Source organism: Melospiza melodia, chromosome 8, assembly GCF_035770615.1.
Source record: "Melospiza melodia melodia isolate bMelMel2 chromosome 8, bMelMel2.pri, whole genome shotgun sequence".
Lineage (NCBI taxonomy): Eukaryota > Metazoa > Chordata > Aves > Passeriformes > Passerellidae > Melospiza > Melospiza melodia.
This window is the reverse complement of record NC_086201.1, coordinates 20,109,143-20,134,295: the sequence shown is the minus strand read 5'-3', so window position 1 is coordinate 20,134,295 and position 25,153 is coordinate 20,109,143. Positions and strand designations below refer to the sequence as shown.

The following is a 25,153-nucleotide window of genomic DNA, read 5'->3' as shown; positions in this document are numbered from 1 at the left end:
ACTACTGATTAATAGATTTGGATACTACAGTAGATGAAAGACATATCATACAGCCAAAATACCCTAATCTGGAATGAAAATTTCTAAAAATCATTTAATATAAAATACAAAAAATCCCACAGATTCAAAACACTTAAGATTTTACTTTCTCCACATCACATCAGGTACTGGAGATGTGTCAACTTACTAGCTCCAGTTTTGAAAGCTAGACCTGAATCCCATTAGGACCATCAAACATGGCTCAGAAATTTCAATGATCCTTATTCAGACTAAATCCTCTAAAGCCTGAACTACCAGAAAAGATAAAAATTAATTCCTTTGAGGGAGGACAGACAGAATATTTTTGAACTAACCTCCGGTCTGAGAAGTAATGGAAAGCAGAACAGAATCAAGCAACTATATAAAGGCAGTTGCTTCCTACAAATTTATGTTTCTTTCACTAGTAGAAGTGTTTTTGGAGTCCTCACAAAGTCTTGGCTGGTTCCCCAGCTGGGAGGTTTCTTCCTGTAAAAGCAAAAACCTGAAAACTTGGGGGTTTGATGAAGAATGTGTTAGAGGCACTTTAGAGGCTCAAACAGAATGTGTCTGTTTGCTTTCAGCAGCAGGATCCACTTTTAGCAAAGGGTAAAGTGCCAGTACACAGGAAACACCAGAGAGCCCACAGAACCAACCTTGTCACCTGTTCATGGCATTAAACCTGCACAGGCCCTACCCTGTACAACAGGATCCATGGAGAACAGCCCCAGGAGAATCAAGTTAGAAGTGAGAGATGGCTTAGATTTATATATTAACTTGCTATTCGAGTATCTATTAAGTCTTGATCAAAACAAAAGGGTAAAAGAAAATTCATACAATTGAAGTAACACTGTATCTGAGAATCTACATTTTTTTATTTCATCAAGAAGTGCCCCAAAACCTAAAGTACAACATTTTTAAATCTACAACACAAAAATAGAAAATATTCAAAATGCACAGGAACACAAGTCACCTTTAATGTGATTAAAACGTCACATGAGATTTTTGCAGTTAAGTGGCAATTAAGGATGTGTTTTACAACACTGTATAGATATCTGCAAGTTTCCTGTACAAGTAGGATCCTCATGCTTGTGCAAGTCGTTCTAGGACTCTTCGGTAATCTGAAACAAGCTGTTGGAAGCTCTCTTCTAACTGCTCACGTTGCAAGTTTAGGTCTATTTGGTTCAACTGATTAGTCATCTCCTCTGGTCTTAGACACCTTCTCATCTTGGCAAGTTCTCTCTGTTTTTTCTAAGCAAACAAACAGTAGTTTGAACACAGCCAGTAATTATCAAGAATATGGTATTTCATTATGGTGTTTCATCAAAGTTTATTCTATTTCAGTATCTAGTTCTTTAAGATGTCCCTAATCCCAAGAGAGGCAGTAACCATGTTTGATTAGTACTACCTTTGTTCTGTTAAAGGCTCATAGTTTCTGTATTGCCAATGAACTAGCGAAGGGAGAAATGGTTTCAGATTTTGTTCCTAAACCAAACAGATTAGGTCTAACAGTACACCTACTACTGAAGATGGATGGCACAGAAATCTTGACTGTAGAAATCTGACCAGGATATTTAATCCTACATTAATTAAACTGGTGTCTCATTACGTGACTATTCAGCCAAAAAATTTCCCTATAACTGACTGTCAGAAATTAATTTTAAGCCTCCACTACACAGAAAAAGTTTCATAAACTCTTACAAATTATTCAAGTTACCAGGGACTAGCAGTAACAGCACTGAAAAGCAGTAAGATTATTTATAAGCATAAACATATTTGTACAGGAAGATAAGTTGTCCTTGCTCTGTCACGTGTGATTTTTACCTGTTTCTTAAAAACACCTCAAAATACTTTTAGATTTTCTTTACCCAGATATACTTTTATATAGATGATACCTATTTCTGAACTATTCAGTTCTTCATTCTTCAGTCTTCTCTAGCCTTGTAAAAGCAGAATATCATTCAACACCTCATTAAAAAAAAGTATTATGTATGCCTGATGTCTGACCAATAAATCTTTGCAAAACCTATGGAATCAATGTATTAAAACAACAAAATTTCACCAAGTTATTCTATTTCTAATACTCTCAAAATCAAAGTCCTTTTGTGCTCTAATTTTAAGCTTATCCCTCAAAGGAGTATTTGTTTTCATTCTGTGATTGATTCTGAGAGTCAGGAGGGAGGAGTGGAGACTACAGGGAACTGTAAATGAGTAAGACCAGAAAAATGTTTACTGTATCCCAAAGATTGCACAGATAGGCAAAGTTCAGTTCAGAAAAGGAGGTTCTGTACTTAAGTACTGATGAGGAATTCAAGCACATTTCTGGTCAATAATCAAGAAACCTTTCCTTGTTGAAAGGATGTGAAAAGCAGCATAGATGTTTAAATTTTTGATTCACATTAGCTCTGTGTAGTCAAAAGGAGTAAGATACTCAAAATATACGATGAGCTGCCCAAATGAAAATTTGTATGAGTGAAATGAAAATAGTGTATTAGTACGTTCTGGCCTAGCTTCTCTTAGCAGAGCAACTAAAACTTTATTCTAGAATTAATTCAAAGTCTGCCTAATTAACAGGAGTGTCTGTTTAGATTATTTAGATTTAGATTTAGATTAAACATTAGCTCTGAAAAAAAGGGTGCAAGCTTTTAAATGCCCACTACATCTGATATTGCACCATTAGGCCATCTTTAAGTTCCAGATTCCTGCTAAAAAGCAAACTCTCTTTGAATGTTTCAGATAACCAGTTGTTTCAATATCCATTTCCCCCCTCCAAATATACTACAAGCATATCCAGGTACACAAGATTTTGAAAGCTGCCATCGGTACCATTTCACCTGGGCAGCTTCAAGAGGATTCTTTGGGATAAAGTTGTTGGGCTGGCAGAAAAGCATATTCAAATAGCAAACAAAGTATCACAATTAAAAACCCAGTGCAGCAGTGGTATTTACTTCCAAGAGGGATGACATGAAGAATAAAGACATGATCAAGGAGATATGTCTACCAGCACAATCAACTAATAAAATGCAGTTTGTCAGAAATGGAGAAGTCAGTGAAACTGACATTTTACAGTGAAGCTGCTTATCCTTTAAACTACATTGGAGTGATGCCCTGTTATTGAATATACCAAATATTTTCTTTCCTGTATTAGTGCTACTTATACAGAGAGCAACAGACCTTGCTGCATCAGTCATCCCAAGGCAGTCAAGCCACATGCACAAAGGTCTCAGTATGTTTAGCAACCACCTCCTTGCTAATGTAATGACTTCCAGGGGAATAGATGTATTACATGTTTTTCCCCTGAGCTTTCTGCATATAGTTTTTTTCACTGCTACTGTTAGCCAGGAAATAATTCTTAGATTAATACCATTTTTATTAAACTAAGGTAGTATCAACTTAGAATTATTCTACATCTGTACAGCACTTTTCAAATGAAGCTATCAAGCAGTTTATGTGATAAAATGACACCAGTATTAGTGTATGCAGTAATATTCCTGATTATATGTTTATAAAGTTTGGTTCCCACCCTCAAAACTACCCTCTCTATACTAAAAGTTAGTTTCATTAAATTTCTGAAACCTTTTTGGAAATGGAAGTGTGACTAAATTTATTGGAAATTGTTTAAAATGAATGTATGAGTAAGCTATTTACTAGGTAGAACTACTATAAACAAGATGACTATTTCAGAACATGAAATTTAAAATCTGGGAAAAAAGGAGTTGGTTGCTTTAAGGATTCTTTTGAATCCCCACTGAAATAACAAAAAACTAAAAATGCAATGTTCTAAAGTAGCAATATTGCATATTTAGTGATACAAATCCATTCATTATCCATGCACTTATTGTGTGCAAAGACTGAAGTGGAAACACCTGCTAGAAGCACTAGAATTGAAGCTGCTTATGAAATTTTGGATTTTGCCTACAGGACCTCAGTAATGAGTGAGTGAATTGAAACCATGTAATAGTCATGAAAAACAGTTGCTGAAAAATCACCTATTTGTAGTGAACACTGAGTGAAATTTAGCAAATGAGACAAGACACTGGTGAAAGACAGTGTGTTTTGATTAAGGTTCTGGCATTCAGCATGACATGAAGTTATCACTAGATCAGATAAACATTTAATAATTCAATCCTGGCCTCTCATTTCTACTAATAGCCCCTGTAAGCCCAATGTGACTACAAGCAAAGTTTTGCTATTTGGTATAACAGGGTAAATGCTACTTTAGAAAAGTTTTCAAGCTAATCAAGGTAGTCCTTGTGCTCTGTGTACCTTTATATGCAGGATTTTGGTTTGCTTGGCAAGTACTTAATTGACAACAGTAGCTAACATGCTAGTTACAGCAATAAACCTAGATTTATTTGTGGCCTTTTTGACTCTTGATTTAAACACTGATGCCTTTCACAACTAAGATATAATTTTTAAAATCCATATCTCAAAGGTTCAGTTTATGCAACACAGACCAACCACACTGAAAATCCAGGATGCATAAATAATAGGAATTAAGAAAATTACTTGGTACTATGTTGAGTACTTGCTTGAATTTTACTGCTGGTATTTTATTTTCCATCTGCATGGAGCTAGTCCTATGTTGACGTGACAATTACTTCTAGCAAGCTGTTTTCTTGAGATCGAGCAAACAACTAGAACAGGAATCTAAACTATACCTAGTCTGCAGTGTAAACTTCACCTCTCTTCAAATTTCTGGCTTGTCTATTTAGGGTATGTTTTTAACCTCTTCAAGAAATTGACCATTTCCCCCCATTAAACCTACCTGGGCATAATGCCACTTGGAGCTAGATAGCATAGGCTTAACAGTAACCTCCTGCTGGAACTGGGCAGGAAACGTCAGGAACCAAACACAGGATCTTCAGTGCTGCTACGTACAAATGTCCTCTGCATCTGTATATGTGTCAGCTGAACACTGCATAACTAATAGTAGTTGATTGGCAACATAATTGACATCAACTACATTTATGGAAATTAAAGTGAAATCAAGTATAATTAGCCTTGAAATAAATATTAAATGATATTAAAGTCATATACACCTTGTAGGGCCCAATCAGTCTTCTTTTAACATCCAAGCGATAGCTTCTGGACTGTTCTGCATCACCCATGTTTGTTGCACGCAACCGGAGAATTTCATAAACTCGTCTTGTGTGTTGCTAATGAACAGAAAGGAGAATAAAAAACACATCTGAATAAAGAGGTCACTCAACAGAACTCCAAGTACAGAAATACTGAAATATTAGAGTAATTCTTTATCTTCTTAGAAGACAGGGGCAAGGATAAATCCATCCTATCTAGTGAATTCAGTGAATAAACATTTTTCTTTTTACTTGAAAACAATTTTCTTCCATGCACCCAGTGTCTGATCTCTCAAGTGTTGCACCAGCCATAGAGGTGCTTCAAGGACTTGCTGTAAGTGAAGAGCAGAAAGCCCAGAAGCCAGAGTCCAAACACACTTCTTTCTAAGAACAAGGACTGGAACTAGAGTGATGTGAAGCAATACCAAGCAGTATCCACTTTGCTGATTTTAACAATCCACAGATATCTACTGCCCTTCTAAAGGCCCCCTGAAAGTTATAAATATGAAATTGAAACAACAATATTTAAACTTTTCTGTTTACTGGGGAAGAAAATTAATTAGTAAATGGAAAAACTGAATGCTTTTGCTATCAGGATCAGAAAGTATGACAACTGGGGAGAAAATTATGTTGCTACTATATTAATCTTAACTTGCATTTAAGACTAAGTATTTGTTTCTGAACAACCCAGCAAAAATAAAGTGGTTTGTTTGCTACACTACCACATGTTTATATACTGTTAAAAAACCAAATGAAATTTATTTATTCCTTCAGATTTAAAATACAGAAGGCTGCAAATGTAGTTTCCTTCTATAAGCTATACCATTTTTATGAACACACCTGAATATGGCTTCACACTGCCCATCCCTCAAGGTTTAAAGTCTTCAGTACACCACACTCAAATACATTTTTAATTAAGCAACTTTGCTATTTCACTATCGTACTCAAAAATGAGTTTAATACCTCAAGATTATAATCAAATTTAATTGTTCAATTTAACACTTTAGTTCTCCAAGTGTCTAGAGTTGCATTAGTAAGTTGTTTGCCACTTTAGCATTCCACATTCCCAAAGTGACTCTTAGTTGCATACTCTTGAAAGAAATTAAAGCCATGTCAAATTCTATTATAATAGAATTTGTAGGTAAAGAAGGCATTTATCTAAAACCACAAGCCATGTATCTCTTGATGCATCCTTAACAAGTGTCAAAATAAGCAAGATTGTAAATTCCATGTCTCTCTCTAACTTTAAATGGTATTGTACTTGTTTGATAAGAATATGTCCAACTACAACTGTACTGATTTAATACCTTATTTATTTTCAACTTTTGTTGAGCTTCCGTCACCATTTCTTGACTGAAACCTTGCATTAACTTTACTGGGGAAAAGCAAACCAGATCTTGACAGAGCTTTACAAGAACAAAGTCTCTAAGCTTCACATAATTCTCAGAAGGATCTTCAGCTAGAAAGAATAAAAAAAGCTTATCAACATTATTTGTTTCCTCATCTCTGGTATGTAATTACAAAGAACTATGGAAAACAAAAGCAGATGCAGTATCCAAGAGTATATAAACAACTGTGCTTAATTGTTATCAAGGTTTTGATGTTTGCCAGTAGACATCAAACAGGTCACATTATGGGAAACTTCTAATATTTTGTGTATGCAGTGCTGTACATATTGTACGTATGTATTGTGAAACTGACTTATTGAAACTCATTTAACTCCTTGGCAAAAGACTAGCCTATAAATCTTTTTTCTTCTATCTTTTACCTATTCTATATTTGACAGTGATAGAACTACTAAAAGTCAAACGAAAGGGAAAATATGAGAAAAGATTAGTGAAAATATCCTATTGTATACAAGTAAATTAGTTAAAGATACGTATTGAGCAGGAGTTAGTCTCTGTTAGCAGGAAAGGCAGGAAAAAGTACAAGAAGCCAAAGAAGATTATCCAAAATTACAAGGCTGGAAGGACCTAAGCAAAAGTTGATCATGATTTCAAGTTACTTCAATTTTACTTAAAAAGAGAGCATAGCTATCAAAACTGTTGCTATAGAAAAAACCACTGAAATGGAGAAGTAGCCACAGTTAAGATCAACATGAGCACATATGCAACTACTTAATGCAAAACAAAAATATGTACAACATTTTGAATATATTTTTTCCTTGCTTCAGACAAGCTCACTACAAACAAGCAATAGGGCCATGCTTCTCCTTCAACACTCATTTTTCTGGGAGCTAACATTGTGGAGTTCATTGCTAACATCCCAGCTTACATCCCATAAGCATTTTCCTTTAGTTTTAACACTGTAAATAGTTAAAACTTGCAGTTTTAGGATGATCAAAAGCAAAACAAAGCTATCAAGAAGGACTGGGATAGAAGCTTTTGCCACATAGTGTATATGGCACAGCACAGCTAATAATTTATTTTTCTGGGTTGGGTTAAAATGTATTGTGTATGAGTGGCCTAATCTTGTACGGCAAGCCTTATAGCACTTATTCTGCAAAAGAGATTGTAGAAGTGCACTAAAGTAAATTGATTCATTCTTTTGCACTCAGAGTTGTTAAAAGAAGAATGAGGCAGTTTCTGTCCAGTAAGCACTAACAGCATACATTCTGCTTGTGTCAGGATGACAAGGTATAAGCAGATATTTGCTGCAAATATGAAACTCAAAAGTAGTTTTAATTAGTAAATCATTAGCTTTTTCAAGGAAATTAATTAGATCTTCATTTCCTCTTTACAGAAAAGTTAAAGGCTTAATTTCACAATTTTAAGTGATATGTAACTAAATATCTTGGCCATATTAACATAGCCCAAGTCAAATGTCCCCCTCAAAAAGGACAATAAATACTTCTCTAAGAGTCTTAACTTGCATAATTTGAGTGCCACATAGAATACTGCAAGCCTTTTCCTGCCTCATTCCACAAAAAAAATGGACCAATGTTTTAGTCCACTTTTACTGTTTTCTACAACCCTGCACTTAAGGCACTGAGCCATGAACATGCCATAGGATTTATGCAGTAGCAAATTAAGACTTTGCTCATCCTCAATTATAAAAGCTACATACAGGTTTGTACTATAAAAAGGAAAAATGAATTATGCATGAGTTCATGTTGCATGAACTAAGTTACACTGTCTTAGGTTCCCACAAACTGGATTGAAATTGAGGTGGATTATTTTGTTACGATGATCTGGCAACAACGCATTACGAAAGCAAGTGGTCTATTGGGTTTTAATGAGAATGGAGAGTTACTTATAACCAAGATGAGACTACATTAGAATTGAATGGTAAACATCTTTTGAACTGCATTTCTTCCTATACTAGACTTGAAATCACAGGACTGATGTTAGTTTTGTTATGCACATGGACTCTTTATCTGCCATTTCCACAAACTTCTGTTTTCAGGTATTTGTTTTCAGGTATTAGATAGATTGTATCCATCTAATATCATGGATACCTTCAGCCAGCAGTGTGTGCTCCTAGACCACAAGTTCTCTAAACTCTTACTGTCTGTGAAATTTCAGCAGGCACACTAATATTAAATATGCTATTTTAGTTAGGTGTGTTGTGTCTCCCCTCAAATTTGAGTTTTGGCTAACAGGGTTAAGTTGAACAAGGAATTTGACCAAGCTTGATCTCTTGGCAAATTCAGCTGTCTATCTCACAATAAAACAGTTAATTAGCTGGCAATCCATTCACACTAGGGATTGAATTTTCCTGGTGTGCTGTTCTCTGAGTTAAGAAGCTACACCATATACACTTCTGTAAAGCACTTCTGAACTGAGCAGAAGCTAAATCTTCAAAAGGCTTGAAATTCACACAAATGAACATAGAAGTTAGCTTGTGGGCTAACAACCTGTAAAGTTCCTTATTAAAAATGTAACACAAACCTGTTATATCAAGTACTGTAGGAGAAGACATATAGTATCTGTGAACTGTTTCAAGCAGCTGAGCACCATGGCCTTCTCCTTGGAATGGCGGCAAGATCAGCATCTGGCTGCAGACAAAGGAATGCATTTCCAGTTCAAATGCAAGCATTTGAAAACATAATGCAAAGTCTTAAAAACAAAGTGGTATTTCATTTTAGATTAAGGTATGTGCAATCTTCATGTTAAACGTGATTTTTAAGAGAATCTTAAAACTGTTAAATATTCAGAACTTGTTTGAGATTCCCTCTGCTCCAAGAGGGGAACAATGAAAAAAATCAGTGCATAGACAGCTAATAATGGGGATTTTTTTAAACAAATCAACACTATTATAAACAAGTATTGGGAACTTCAGCAGTTCCCTCTTCTGAAATAAAAGGCAAGGCACGAGTTACACCGCCAATTACCTTACACGTGGCCGGGTTTTGTCTGGGTACACATAGTAATTATAGACTGTCATGTAGCCTACAGTCGCAAAGAGCGTAGCTCCATCCTTATTATACTTCTCAAATCTGCAGATAAAACAGAAAGCCAAGCAGGTCAATTACAGTTGCGCTCCCATGCAGTGTCCATTTTCTTTTCCATTCTCCAACTGAATTTTCAGTGTCAGCAAGCTACTCTGTGAGGGCCCAATGGGTACACCTGCTATGTTCTGAATGTACAATTCACTTAATTGGTGTGCAGCAACTTGGATAAATCAGACCTCTTTACAGCACTTCAGTGCACTTGCCTATTATAAAGATGAATAGGTGGCAAGTAAAAGAAAACACAGGCAAAGCTCATTTTACTGTTTAAGCCTACATTCAGGGCTCTAACGGACAACAGCATTTAATTCAGCTCTATTCTCAAGCTTTCCCAAAGCATAATGGAGGAAAACTCAAGCCTCATAAACAATGTTTTTTCTTTCCTGGGAAAAATATCATTATACTGCTCCAATAATTGGCCAGCCACAATTAAAATGCAGGCTTTGTGGAGGTAATAAGGTCCACTGTTGCTTTAGAACTGTACTTACACTAGAAAGTAGTTCCATCTTTCATCATCTACATCAATAAAGCTAGCAGTTTCAATAAACCACATCAAGAACGTCTGAAGCCTTTCATGATATTCTCGAAAGCCTGGACATGTCATGTCAGCCTAGGGAAAAAGCCAGAAGAAGTCAGGTGAAACCTATCACAGATGCAAGAGGAAAATCTATGCAAAACCTAATTAAATTCTCTAATATGAAAAAGCATGTTAATGATTAACAAACAGATAAAATTATAGTATTTATACACTCCAGTCACTACAGAAGGTGCCTCTTTGCAAAATAAAATTGAATTTGGTTGCTCAAAAGCAGAAGTTTAACTTAATTTTTCATACCTTGTATATCTGATACGTTATATCTTCACCAGCTTCCTCATTATGGATAGAATATGTGTGTAACAGCATTCCAAAGGGCTTGAAGTTGACCTCCTTCTCCAGCAGAGACACAAAATCATCTGTGTTTGTGCAAAAACCAGGTGGAATGATTTCTCTAATTTTACTTTCCACATCATCTGCCTGGAGATTACAAAAAGTGGAAGGCTCAGTGAAAAATTAGAAAAAGACAGCATTGATGTCACTGTTGTGTTTAAGAAATGAATATATGAGACACACTATATCTACCAGTAATTAAAAAAAAACAAAAAGGAAAGAGAAAAAAGAAAATGCAAGCATTCTTGTTGTTCATTAGTGATCTTCCAACAAGTAAAGGAGCCACACTCATGAGATCAGAAATGTGACAATCCAGCCTTTTTAAGCATCAAAAAACTCTTGGCAACAGCCTAAGTTCATGAACATTTTTATGCTTAGAGATTTTTATATTTGTTCAAGCTTGACTGAGAGTGTTGGTAGCTATTCTGTAAGTGCAGCATGTTCAAAAGCCAAGACTCTAGACAGCCATTCCCCAAGACTATGCTATGCTACACAGCCTTGCAGAACTCAGGCTCACAAACAAGCAGCTTACAAGAGGTATTAGGTGATGCAGAACTAAGCAGAGAGAAAGGGACAAAGACCAAAAACGGTAGCTCCCAAATAGGGAAGTGACAGCAAGCACACTCTGGCATTCTTATGGCCCCCTGCTTGAAATGCCTGTCTATAGAATCAGCTGCAAAACAGTACAAACTCAGACAACCACATCCTACGTTCTAATAAAAGAAAGTTTTGAAAACAAAGTTTGACATAAAATAGTACAACTTATGAATACTGTCAGCAAATCTGACCTTAGTCTAACATACTGTGGAAGACAAAATATTCTGACACCAAAATTTAATTCAGAGATTACTCTTTTCAGATAGCCAAAGTTAGAGACTATCAGCTGAGCAGACTTCATAATCCTTTTCAGACCCCCAAAAGACCACTTGATTGAATACATTTACTACTTCTTTTTAACCATGAATATTTGATGAAGCTTCACAATAACGTATTACTGCTTCTCACCAGGCAATAAAACTTAATGAATTGGTCTCAACTTAACAAAACCATACTCCTCAATACAACCCCTAAAAGCCTGACATTACATTCAACAAAATGAGCTTACATTCAATTCAAACTTTGCTCTGGACAATGAACCCAGGTTTTTACTTAATGGAGTTTGCCGTGAGTTCAGCTGTAATGTTTGTATTGTATCTATTTCCACAAGGGCGGACACAAGAACACTTTGTGTTAACTTACTAAGCAGCTCTTTCACACCGTTTACATGCATGATGGGTATTAGTTCAAAACCAAGACTCTTGCTACTTAGCATTCAAAACAGGGAAATTAAGATGCTTAGAACAAAATATACTACAAAAGGCTAATACAACATGCTACTAATTCCTGTCCTTTCAACCATGGGCCCTTAAGCAGAAGCAATGCACCTGCAAATGAATAGCACTTTATCATTCAGTTACATTTTTAGTGTAGAGAAAGATAGACTTAGTTCAGTACAAACAAGTTTTATTCTTAATGGTTTGGTACTACCAACATTTATATTTATATTTGGAGAGAGAGCTATTAAGCAGTTAAAATACAACTCTACAGTACCTGGTGTAAGAACTCAGTAAAAATGTGTATAGCCTTTACATTCATTTCATTCTCAAAACAAAGATAATTGGTTGGCACCTTCACTATTCTTCATAAACCAGTATTAACTAAAATATGTTTTCTTTACACTTGCTGATTTAAGGGGCATTACAAAAAACCAGTCACTTCTTCTGAATCAATGAATTACATTAAAAACATTTATATGGAACACAATTTAGAAAGGCCTTTTTAAAAATTGTGCAAATGCATTGTTTACACAGCTCTTATGTCTACATTAATGACAGAGCTGTAAGAAATCACAACTAAGAATCTGTATCAATTTGCATTTTATATAGCTGAATAGGCATGCAAAAATAATGTAGAATTAAAACAGTATTTCCAAGCAACAGTACAATGACTTATGGACAGCAACTAAAAAGGGTGAATATACAGTAGGAAGTACAATATATATAATGTTTAATTACTTTTGCTTCCCCTTACACTTTTAAGTTTCTTCATTAGAGGAAGCCAAACTGTGACCTGCACAAGTGTAAGGCAGCACATCTATCACTGGCTGCCACCACAGAAGTCTTGGTTTCAATACAGCAGAAAGAATTAAAATATGCCAGAGGCTTAGCAAATAAAGCACTGGATGATACTTCTTGATTCTATATGACTACAACATATTTTCACCTATTGCCTCCTAAAAATTCTCTCTCCTTGGAATGAGGTCTGACACAAGAAAACACAGTCTTCAATTACTTTTAGGGTTAACAGGATCTCTCCTTTTTACCAAGCAAATCCCAGAATCCTCAGTTTGAGCAGTGGCAGAAGTTTAAGCCATGCAATTTTCAGTTAATACGACATGAAGTACTGGAATCTCAATAGATCAACAACATAAAAATAATTTATTTCATTAAAACCTGTATTTTTAAATGGAAGCATTCATTACTTAGTAGGTCCCTTTCAAACACTTCTCTCTGAGGAGCCCATAATCCAAGGAGCTACCAAAATGTGTTTACTGCCTTCCCTTGTGCATTTCTTTGATATTGGTGAAAAGTTTTTTTTTTTTTTTAAATCAGAACAAGACACTCGTATCTTAGAAACTGGAATGAATGCACACAAATTTCTCTTCAGAAAAACAATCCTTGTGACTACTACAGCAATGTTTAACATAGGCAAAGCAACTTACAATGAAGCATGCAAAAACCTGCATTAAGCAGCCAAGAGTTGTTAAGCTTATGGTTCATGGAAGTGCTGCCTGTAATATATTACCTTCGCAATCAGAATCATGTAAGGTGGTGACAGGAAACTTGGAATGGGCTTGTAACTACACTTGTTTTGTAGTAGGACTGTTTAAGTCGGTAATGTCTCTTTGTACATCACATTTGACTCTGGGTAATTTTAATTTAGAAATTATTATTGTACTAATAGGCAGCTATGACATTTGCATACCATGTAGATTTGAGGGATGTACTTTTGAGGGAAGAAACAGAGTGACCAGCAGTATTATGTTACAAAAGCACCAAATACTGAAACAATACTTTTTAATTAACTTTTGTATAAAGCAAATGCAGACACTAGTTGCAAAGTGAGATACAGAGTTTAGTGAAGCACTTTACCCCTATCCCGTCATAAAATGCAGAAAAAAGGAAGATACTGGGACAGCTGCATATCTCAAAGCAGCAAGCAATTCAGAGGTCATTGCTATTAATATTTACACTAGAAGAAAACAGAATAACTGTTTCTCTTCAGTTATTTGAAAGAATTAATGCCATTCAAGGGATAAATTTTGTCTACTTTCACTAAATGAAGTGCCAGCTTCTGTTCATAACATGATCATACTTTGCTGAGGCTTCCCCAATAACATAATTTCTTTAAAGATGGATCTAAACCATGTTAAGGTGCATAAATATGACTGGACTTCTGCCTTTTGACATTTCCAGATTGTATCTCGAATGCTGAAAAAGATCTTGGAGAAAAAATAATAGTGATATTGGGATGAATATTTGCCAGTCCCTAGCAGGGATAGCAGCAGCTGCTTTAGCAATAATGAAACCAAACTCAATATTACAGAATAAAACCACTGGCTGCTGAATGAGCTTGTATGGGTATTTGGGGGTACAAAATCCTCAGCTGTGAATAACTTTGTAGAGCACTAATACCAACTTGCTTAGAATCAGTTATGGTAAAGGCTGAACTGCTGTCCTTTCCTAAACACCATCAATTCACAGCACAGGATTATCTGTCATGTGTGCATCTTACTACAATTATCATCAAGGAGGAGAGATCAGCAAATAGTTAACTTAGAAACATAAATGTAAATATGCATTCAGATCAACGTTCTGCTGTAATGACAGCTTATGTTTTAACCTCTGCAAATGCGTTATCTTAGGGTGGATAAACTGATGGCAAATACAATGCAGAAGAAGATTGACTACAGCCATGTATTTTTTCCTACATATGTTTAGATACACCAATATAAGCAGCTTATTTGACTGGACAGTACTAATAACACTAAGAGAAGCACAGGGTAAGCAACCACATTCTTCCCCTTCAGTCAAGGCACGTAAATGCTCTGGAAAGCAAACACAAGTGCTGCTCAAAAAGATCTTTTTTGTCCCCATCAGAGTCCTTAAAGCAATTGGAGGAATAATTCAGTATAGGAAACAGGCCTTGAAAAAAAGCAACCATTTTGATCAATCAAAAACTGCAGTAAGCATAGGGCAAGACAGACCTTGTTTAGACCTCCAGAGAAATAAACTGAGTTTGCCATTCATACAGAAAACAGATGAAGTAAAAAGGTGCTACGGTGCAGATTCCTGTTCTATTTTGAAATTATATCACTGAAACAATGGATTTTAATATGTTTACTGTACAGCCAACAGCCTTTCCTTTTCTTCCTTATTTCCAAAATATCCTTAAGATTGAAGAGCATGAACTTTCACACCTAAGACATGTTGCTCTAGCCTCCAAAGTATTTCAGACATGTCCAGGAACTTAGCCTGTTGAACTGAGTATATTCTAACACACCTCCAAAACAAGTAACTGCAAATCATTTTAATGAAGTCATTCCAACGTATTTGTCCTTTTACAGTAGGCCTTTCCTTGAATTTATTTAAATAAACTCCAACAAATTTGAAAGTAGCAATTTAAATGCAGTCTGAAGTCATACTTTATATGAGAACATACAGACAGTAGGAGAGGGAAAAAAAAAGCTATTCTAGAAGTATTTTATAAGCTCAGAAAATCTGCACAAAAAAGAAGAAACAACCAAACAAAAACCCTGCAGGTAATCATATTACCACATTCCTTTAAGAAAGATGTAAAGCATACATGATACACATACAGAAGTTCATAATCACTTTACTGCCCTACTTGTTCTCCATGTTTAGAGACACAGTCAAGCACACTATCTCATGAAGTTCTTACAGAAACCTCCTTTTCCTTCTCACTGATTCTCTCCATCATTAGCCTCACCAATACTAGTCCTCCTCCTGGTCACAGTTAATATGAAAATACAGACTTGCCAAGCTGAGGTTTATTGTGTGGAACTGGCTTTGGCATCAGAACCTCACATCCGACTGTTCTGTTTGACACAATTTTGATTGTACTGTTGTCAGGGAATGGGAAATGAAGTTCAAAGCTTTTTATTAGCTTAACAAACGGAAGCTTTGTTTCCTTCCTTTTAATTTAACCCGTGTCTAGGTGGGAAATTACTAAACCTAGAACCAAAGTAAACCTTCTCAATGTTATGTTAAAGACAGAAGCAGAGCTGCACTTACCTCCACACAGTCAAACTTCTCATTTACTCTTGATGTGTATTCAATGCGGAAGAGCGTGGACAGGTTTCCAGCAATGTAATACAGGAGGATCTTGAGGCCCTTGTAGCCAAAAGCAACTTCACTGAGAAAGGAGAAAATAACAACCAGGAACTCGGTACAAAACAAAACACAACATTCACACCACAGTGGCTTCACTTCACCTGACACTCACATAAACTTTCCTGGCAAGGTAAAGCAACCTTCCTAATTGGAAAAGGGAATCAAACTGGATGTGTGCTATAGGACAAGAGATAATGCCTTACACTGCTTCTATTATTTCCCTCCTCTAGTGGAAATATTCTGAGCTCAGTAAGGCAGTGCCTGTGTCCTTACTGTGACAGCTCAGGAGAGAATACATTAAACAGCTCACACTGTGTTTATGCTTTTTCAACAGCTTTAACTCATTAACAGTTATTTACATTAATTGATTGCTAACATTTATTAAAAATTACTTTGCAGTGCAGTATAATGTTTTGGGAGTAAACTACTTTAATCTATAATGTACAAAGCACAGATAACCAGGTGTAGCAATTTGTGGAGTTTTTAGTAGACAGTTTCTTTTTAGTTATCCAATGTAACCAGAAATTAGTATATGCAAAAAGAAGCATAGAATACAAAAACTTTTTTTACAGTTTGAAGATACGAGCTGCCTGAACACAAACTCTATACTCTTATGAAGAATAGAGAATTTATTTTCTGAAAAAAAGTAATGTTCACAAAGAAACAGGCCATTTTTTAAAAAATTAAAGCATAGCTAAAATGTTTTTGTACTGGGATTTTTCTTTTATGGTAGTACATTCATAATTTAAAATGTGAAATGTATGTGCCAGAAGAAGAATTTGCTTGTTAGCTAAACTAACAGATCAGAAAGTTTTCTGATTACTAAAATTATAATTATTGTCAATGATAGCTGCAGTAGACACCTATAAGTGTAACTACTTTATTACATTTAATACAGGTAGATCATTCTAACTGGAGTACTTAGTACTTTCCTTTTAAAAGGAAATTGAAATTAAGAAACACAACTACTTAAAGAAGTCCACAGAAACATGCAGGTGGATTCCCCATAGGTTTGTTTGGGTTTTTTGGTTTAATGGTTTTGGTTGTGGTTTTTTTTTTATCTATGACCAGATTGTTGAATGAAAATACTCTACTGAAAATGATGAATGACACTTCAGCACTAATTAATTCAGCATACTCAAAATAAAAGAAACAATACTTTTCTACCTACACTTCAGGAAATAGTTTGATGCCAGCATTCTTCTGGAGAATCCAGCTGCTCATGGCCTGAACAGGTGTACTCCTCCCTGTCTGGATGGCCATGCCCAGGGAGTGGTGGGGAATGGAGTGAAATGCACCAGACAGGTGCTCTCCTGTGGTGCTCCCAGGGCTCATCCTGGGGACAGTCCCATTTCATGTCTTTATCAGTGATCTGAATGCTCCCCAAGTCAGATTGCAGTCAACACCAGGCTGGGCAGGAGTGCTGATCTGCTGGACTTGGGGCACAACAAGTGACAGACCTGGGGCAGAGCAGCTGGAGAAGGAGCTGGGGGTGCTGGCTGACAATGGACTGGACATGAGTGAGTCAGCATGTGCCCAGGTGGCCACAAAGGCCAGTGGCACCCTGGCCTCTATCAGCAAAGGCAGCAGCAGCAGCACCAGGCCAGCACTTCTTATCTTGCACTCAGTATTGGCAAAACATTTTTGGCTTTTAATGATTTGGAAACAAATTTGCCCTTTGGGACCTATTAGTTTAAATCTGGAAACTTTAACTTACTCATCTCCAAACACTTGATGGCTGTACTCTGGATTAAATGTTGTGTTCTCATCCTCCAAATCCTCAGGAAAGCGAACTGAGAAAATAAAAAGAACAGAGCATGACCAAGTCACCACCTTTCCTTTGTTTATCCACAGAAGCCCTGCTAGCTGTTCATGCACCATTCCACTAGAGTCAGATAACTAATTAAGAAACTATGTGAGAGTGGCATACAAATGAAATCAGGACATCCTGTACAATTTAGGTGCAAGTTACTTGATCTGTGAGTATCAAATCAGTAATCAGACTAGAACTAAGAAATTGACACAGATGAATACATGTATATATTTCATAGGAAGATACTGGAATACTTCAGTATCACTTGTACAATATTAAAAAGTGGCATTACCTAGCTTCAGCTGAATTGCCTCATTTGTATTACACTTGTATTCAGCCAGCTTCTTCTCTGTAGCAGTAAGTCCTGGAAAAAAAAAAGTTAAAGAGGATAAAGAGATCTATTTCATACACTCGTTCTGGAACTAGAAAACATACAAGTATCTCTTTTTAGTTCCTGAGAATTAAAGTCATTACTATAAAAACATTAAGTATTCTAAGCTACTACAAATTTTCACACGTGTTATTATAACAAGCTATACTGAATAAGAATTCAGTATAACATATTATAAGTAATGCGTGTCAGGACATTTAATATGTTTGCATTAAGTCATTTTCATAAACTGCTGTTAATGAACTACAGTGGCACGTACACCACTAGCAATTATTTAGCCAGCACTACTATTCCAGAAGGGATGAGGAAGAAAAAATGCAAATAAACTGTATTTCATCTGATTTCCAAAGCCTAATCTAGGCCAGAAGACACGTTTCACCTCAGCTATGTTGCAAATGCTTCACAAACATAGCCCCTCTTCATTTCAGAAGTACCATAAGAAAGTTCTACATCTTACTTCCGGCAGAAAACTTTAGGTAGGAACACTTTCGGGTTTTTAACTCGCTGCCCACGGCCTGCAAACTCGTGGTCACGGACACGCACAGGTTTAACTCTACAGACCGTGGGGCCATAAGCCGGAGACGCGCAGGAGCGGGGCCATGGGAGCCGGGCGGCAGAGGCAGCCGGGCTTCCCTCCCTCACAGCTACTCCCCGTCCGCCCGCGCTCCGTCTTCCCCCGCATCCGCCGGCCCCGAGCTCAGGCACCCCTGCCCCGCGCCCCGGTCAGGGCGCTGCCGCCGGGCCCCCCGCCCTCCCGGCGAGGCTGCCGCAGCCCCGAGCGCCGGGCCGGGACTCACCCGCCATGGCCGAGCCCCGCGCGCAGCGAATCAACCCGCGCGCCCGCACGGCGGAAATGAGCGCGCGCGCGCACACGCGCTTCCGCTTCCGCCCGCCCAAACCCGGCGGGGAGCCAATGGCTGCCCCGTGCGGCGCGCGCAGCCCGGGCGCATGCTCAGCTCTGCCTCGAGCCTCGCGCGGGCTCGCGTGGCCGCCCCGCCCCGTCCCGTCCCCCCTAGACCGCGGGCCGGCCGGCGCGCGTGCGCAGTGGTGTTCGCGTCTCTCACGTGCGGCGGCTCGGCGTCGCTGCCCCGGTGCCGGCGGCCGTGCCCGCATGGAGCGCTCCCCGGGCGGGACAGCCGCCTGCGAGGGGCCGCCCCCGCTCCTTCCTCACGCACACACCTCGCTGCTCATTGCTGCAGTTCCGCTTTTGCCGAGCAAACAACCGGAGCTTTGTCATTAGCAAAACACTAAAACGCTCAATGCTGAACCGCTCGCTGCAGCTACGGCGGGAAGGAGCGTGGGGATTTCTGCCGTTTTCTTTCAAAGGCCTGGCTTTTGATGCACTTTGGTACTTGCTATGCTGGTTTGGCTTGGGGTAGAATTACTTTCCACAGTGGCTTGTGTGGGGGTAGTGAGTTGGTCTTTGAGGGTCCCTTCCAACTCAGCTTATTCTGTGATCCTGTGATTTGTGCAGAACACAGCATGGATAACAGAGAGATGATTTTGTTATTGCTGAGCAGGGCTTTTACAGAGCCAAGGCATTTGCTGCTTTTTGTACTGCCGTGCTGGTAAGGATATTGGGCCTGAATGAAAGATTGGGAAGAGACACAGCTGGGAGAGGTGTCCCCAAGTGACAAAGGGATATTTTTAACCAGACCGCATCATGCTCAGTATATAAGGAGGAGAAGAAGGAAGAAGGGAGGGGATGTTTAGGGTGATGATGTTTGTCTTCCCAGGTGACTACAGGTGATGAAGCCCTGCGCTCCTGCCGATGGCTGAACACCTTCCTACCGATGGGAAGCAGTGAATTAATTCATTTTTTTTGCTTTGCTTGTATGCATGGCTTTTGCTTTTCCTGTTAAACTGTTTGTATCTCAACCCACGAGTTTTCTACTTTTTAGCTTTTCAATTCTCTCACCAGTCCTGCAGGTGGGGGAACAGGGTGACTGTGTAGGCCTTGGCTGCTGGCTAGGGTGAAACCATGACACTTTCAGCTAGCATGTATATACATGGATTTGTTGAACAAGATGCTTGGGTGGTCCGATGCTTATCAAATAGGCAGATTTCTAGCAAAACTGCTGTCAGCTGGGACATAGGTATATATGTAGTATATGAACTCTAAGTTATATGCAGAAAGTTTTTGTTGACACGTAACTAAAAACAGTTGTTTACCAGAGAAAAGTTGTTTTAAACTTGAGTCATTGTTTCATGACCACCATTATAAGCTACCAGTTCCAGTATTGTATTTTAATATCTCACTGTATTATTTGAGGAGTACCAGAATCTGCCCTTTTTGTGTTTTCCAGTGACATCTAATAAAGGACACTTTGTTGGGCCCTTGAAATAGCACAGCAAGACAAAATACGCAGTATTATTTAAGTCAGGTTTTATAAGCACTGTGATTGAACTGCTGGAATAAAGTATAAACCTTCCCTTTCTTAAGGCTTTGGCCTGCATGCCTTTCATTTTGAAGTATAAAGCATATATGTGCTCTGCTGATAAAGGATTATAAGACCCTGTCAGAAGTTGCTGAGTTCCAGCCAGATTTTGGGCCTCAGGTTCTATGTTTGAAATACGGAGCTACAGCCGATTTGCAGCCAAGCTGCCAGAGTTTCAGGCTGTGAACAGTTTCGGCACTTGAAACAACAGGTACACTCACCTCTGCTGAGCCTCAGGGGCACGGCTGCATCTCTTGCGCCACAAATGAGACTGAGCAGCATTTAAAGCGGCTCCGTTTCCCCTGTGGAGGTGCCACCAGCACCCCGCCAAGGACCCACACCGTGCGGCCGCCGCCTGGGCACCCGGCGGGGCGGGGCGGGGCGGGGCGGGGCAGGGCGCTCGCCCACAGCGCTGCGCTGAGGCGGCGGCTGCTGCGGCTGCTGCGGCGGCGCGGCGGGCGGCGGGCTGGCTCCTCCTCCTCGGCGGGCGCAGCATGGCGGTCAAGGTGACTCTCCCGCTCCGCCGCTGGTGGCCGGAGGAGCCGGGCGGATCCCGCGCGGGGCCGGGGGCAGGCGGGCGGCGGGAGGAGGCGGCCGCTGCCGCCGCTACTGCGGGATTGCCGCGGGGCCGGGGAACGGCGCCGCGGGGGCGGCGATGGCGGGGCGGCCCCAGAGGAGCGGCGGCGCAGCCCGCGCTGCCTCCGCCTGCCGAAGTGCCCCGAGGGGCGCGGGCCGGGGTCCCCGGGGCGGCGGTGGCGGTGGTGCTGGTGCTCGTTCTGTGGGGCCGGGGCGCCGCCCCGCTCGCAGGCAGCCCGGCGCTGGGAGCTGTCACCGGCGCGGAGCCCGGTGCCGTCCCGCGGCAGCGCGGGCATGGCTCAGCCTGGGCCTGTGGGTCTGACAGGGACCCCGGCTTGCCGCCCGCGGCCGGCGCGGCCGGTTTATCTGCGCTCTGACAGCAGCCCGGCTAAGCGGAGCATTTATTTGCTTGTGTTTACAGGTGCATTCAACCAAAAGAGCAGATCCTGCTGAACTACGAAATATTTTTTTGCAGGTAAAAAGATCTAATGTTGCTTGAGTGTCAGACTTCGGTGTTTTGCCATTTCAGCAGTTTGCCATGGCATCAAACTCATGTCGTGCTGGTGGAACACTTAGAAGTTCACTTTGCGGGCTTAGTGTGTTGACGGGGGTGTCAGGCATTGAGGAGAAGCTGCTGCTGGCACAAAGTGTGATACCATTTCCAAATTATAATACTAAATAAATTCCTGAACTATTTTCTATTTTTCTACAAAGCAAATAATTATAAAGAAGTACTGTTGGTTTTTTTTAAATATCCCTTTGCAGAATCCAAAACAATTCCTCTTCCATGACTGTATGCTTTGTCCTTGGGGTTTATATGTGTTTGTACAAATGGTTGGACCGCTGGCAATGTTTTTAGAACTTAAAATTGATTTCTCAAGATTTATATATTTTGTAATATTATCCCTTGCAGGGCCTTAGAATTAGCACATATAAATAATAGTATGAAAGTTTCTCCACTCTCTTAGTTTCAGTAAAGCATGATCAGAAAGGAAAATCCAGTCAATCCTAAAACTTTATCGAGAAGGTTTGAATCAGTCATATGGAATAATAAAAAGAACAAGAACTGTCTTTTAGGTCCATAATAGGACTACCAATATTTCAAAAGTACTAAAATATGTTTTTTCCCCCCTAATGTTAAGTGTTACACAGTATATTCATTAAGCTTTTCTCTATTTAAAAATGTAAGAGTATAAAATTAGAGCTAATACTGTAAATAATGAAGTCTGTTATTTAACTATTTATATATATCTTCTGGTTCTACTATACCATCTAGCAATTTCTATGTATGATAAGTAGAGAGAACTTTTTGCCTGAGAGAGGAGTTATATCCCAGCCATAATTTTGGTGGCCTTTTCTTCTGCATACTGGATTACACTGTGACTTTGCTGGAGTGCAAACACTTAGAATACTGGCATCAAACTGTGGAAGCTCAACATTTAGTTTCTAGTAAAAGATACTCCAACACAGGCTCATTTTTGATTGACATGGCATTCAGCTTTTGTAGATAAAGATTACACTAGAGTATGTTAAAAAAACTAGCAACAAAAAAATATATTTTAATACAGTATAAAAATGTGATTCTAGAAGATATTTTTCCAACTTTTCGCAAAATGCTTTTGCACATTTGAATGAAGAAAAGTGAAATGAGGTGTCAAAACATTATTCAGTTGTAAATGTGCAGTCTTTATGATTCTTGACATCCAGTCACTAGAAGTTCTTGCTTCTGGAAATAAGCAATTGAAGTTCTTGATAGTGGTCATACAGACAGCAGCAGAGAGGAAGAACGTTGTACCACTGGCTGTTGAAATTTTCTTCCTGACAGTACATGTTTTATTGACCTAAAAAGCAGACAGTATGCTTAAAAAAATGGCTTTTTGCTCTTCCCCATGTCTGTGTTGTTTTCTTCAAAGAAACATGCAAATGAAGTTGTGGATTGTTTGATAGTCTGAGGAATGAAAAATATGAAGCACTCCTCCCTATCTTTGAGTATCTGAGATTTTGCAGTAAAAAAGAAGCTTAGAAAAAAGTTTGCACTTCTTCTGCATTGTTGAGTTTGAAATTGTGGGCTTCTTTGATGCTTAGAAATCGAACTTAGTTGCAGGCTTTAAAATAAAAGAGAATTCTTTTCAAGACAAAGTTGTGGAAGGTCTTGTTATGAAATATTGCAAGTGTTTAGGGGTCAGATACGTTGTGCTCCTTGCTGGAAGTGCTGGGCTCTTCTGTGAACTTCAGCTAAAGGTCGTGCATTCCTTCCTAAATTTGGCTTCCCTTGGAAATGGTTAGAAGGGAAGATGTGAGCTCTAGGCCTCGTCACCATCCACCTTAATCATAGAGAGTCTGCTTAAATTTCCTTCTGTTCATGCATGTCTTCTAATGTGGTATGTGCCCTCTGCCGTGCAGTTTACCTTGTACCTTTCTCTTCAGAGCTTCTGGAGTGTGCTACCTGCTTCTTCTACCTGTTTTAAGCGATTAAAAAGATAAAGGATGATTTGCATTTAAAAGATTTGTCATTTCTCTTAATCCTGTGACTATGAAATGCAGGCGTTGAAATTTCATGTCTGTGCACCATCAAATAAGTCACCTCTTAGGTGTTTGCTAGCCAAAGACTTCAGTAACAACCGTAAATGAAGAAATTTGCTAACAAATTATCACAGAAGGATGAAAGAGTTGGGTGAAAAAACAGTTATCAGATTTCTTAGCGAACCTTCCTTATTTTTCTTAAACAAGTCAGCCTTTGTAAAATATTGTTGAATTATTCCCTGCCTGTTGAATTCAAGTGTAACCTGTTCAAGCAACGTAGGGAAGGAAACAAAAAAAAAATTTCCAAAACATTGTTTCTGAAAGTGTGGTGCTACATAACACCAACTTGTAAACTAGAGTAGAGGGTTTGTATGTTTGTCTTATGTGAGGATGTTTTAAAAGCACTTCATCAAGTGCTTACCTGAGGCAATCTATAAATGTATACTAAGAAGTTTGTGTTACAAACTAGCAGAGTTCAAGACTGAGAAGAACAAAGATTTAATTGATATGTTATGTGTTATACTCAAATTAAGCTATAATTTAAAATTGCCTTTTTTGGGCTAAAAGATTCTTGATGTAAGTTATATGGTGCAAACATAGGACTGATGTATTTCCATGCTTAGCCACTTTGTCAGGCCTTAATTTATTGACTTTCTGCCAAACTCTTCCAAAATGCCATGACCTTCTCATATGGAGTTCAATGTATCTGACAGTTAATTATTTTTGTCTCAATATTTTTTAACAAAACTTCCCCCAAACAGTTTTTATCGTGGAAAGTATTATTATAAATTATTATTCATGATAAACTCAGAGAAATTGGTGTCTGGAGAAAAAAAGACTGTGTTTAGATTGTGACTGTCTTTGATACGCACTCTACTGTCAGCTGACTTCAGTGATTCTTGAAGATATGCTCCATACTCTGCATGTCTGATGGGCCTTCAAACATAACGTTTTCTTTGGATTTCATGTCTTGCAGCAGAATTGTGCTTCATAAGGTGTTTTTCAGTCACTTGTGTGGATGGCTGAGAAGAGAACCTTTCAGAGTTGATTCAAGGAAGCCACAGTTTCCTTGCGCTGTCATATTGGCAGCAGTGCTCAATTAGGGGATTCCTGTCCACTGCTTTGTGTTCCTGTTTTAGTGGAAATACTCTATTTTAATTCTCCTTAGATTCAGTAATGTGGTTTACAGTGCTGTCTTGCAAACAGCTATCATCACAGCTGTAGGGTGGAAGAGTAAAAGGTGATGAGGTGATGTGAGGGGCTGATATTGTGGAAGAGATACACGAGATGCTTAAGCAATCACTGACTCTGTGTGTGAATTTTTCCTTAAAAACATTACTTTCAGGATAAAAATGAATCTGAACATTTATTTCTCACAAAAAGAGAAAATGAATAATTTATGTTTTCCAAAATATAGTAAATATCAGGAGCAATTATTCAGAAGATATCTGCTACTAGAAATTATGTACTGTGTTTTCAGTGTAG

At 38.7% G+C, this 25,153-nt stretch overlaps 2 protein-coding genes across 2 annotated transcripts in view; one reads left to right on the top strand and one right to left on the bottom strand.

Moving 5' to 3' along the window:
• Positions 1–872: 872 nt before the first annotated feature.
• HAT1 (histone acetyltransferase 1) lies at positions 873–18,974 on the bottom strand. The gene is made up of 11 exons (XM_063162131.1): positions 18,929–18,974; positions 18,033–18,104; positions 17,645–17,720; positions 15,829–15,949; positions 10,382–10,561; positions 10,035–10,156; positions 9,430–9,534; positions 8,987–9,093; positions 6,404–6,555; positions 5,058–5,174; positions 873–1,266 (listed from the first exon to the last, which is right to left on the bottom strand). The coding sequence occupies exons 1-11, from the start codon at positions 18,933–18,935 to the stop codon at positions 1,099–1,101; spliced, it is 1,227 nt and encodes a 408-aa protein (XP_063018201.1). The 5' UTR covers positions 18,936–18,974; the 3' UTR covers positions 873–1,098.
• A 2,050-nt stretch (positions 18,975–21,024) lies between these two features.
• SLC25A12 (solute carrier family 25 member 12) overlaps positions 21,025–25,153 on the top strand; it is a 45,163-nt gene continuing 41,034 nt past the window's right edge. The window contains exons 1-2 of the mRNA XM_063162123.1: positions 21,025–21,075; positions 21,567–21,620. Of these exons, the coding sequence (XP_063018193.1) occupies positions 21,064–21,075; positions 21,567–21,620 (66 nt within the window). The 5' untranslated portion in view covers positions 21,025–21,063. The remainder of the gene's footprint in view (positions 21,076–21,566; positions 21,621–25,153) is intronic.

Coding starts and splice junctions, on each gene's coding strand:
- HAT1 (XM_063162131.1), bottom strand. Junction 6,556..8,986: donor TACAGTACTTGATATAACAG/GTTTGTGTTACA, acceptor TATTCTTTCTAG/CTGAAGATCCTTCTGAGAAT. Junction 5,175..6,403: donor AAAAGTTGAAAATAAATAAG/GTATTAAATCAG, acceptor TCTGTTCATTAG/CAACACACAAGACGAGTTTA.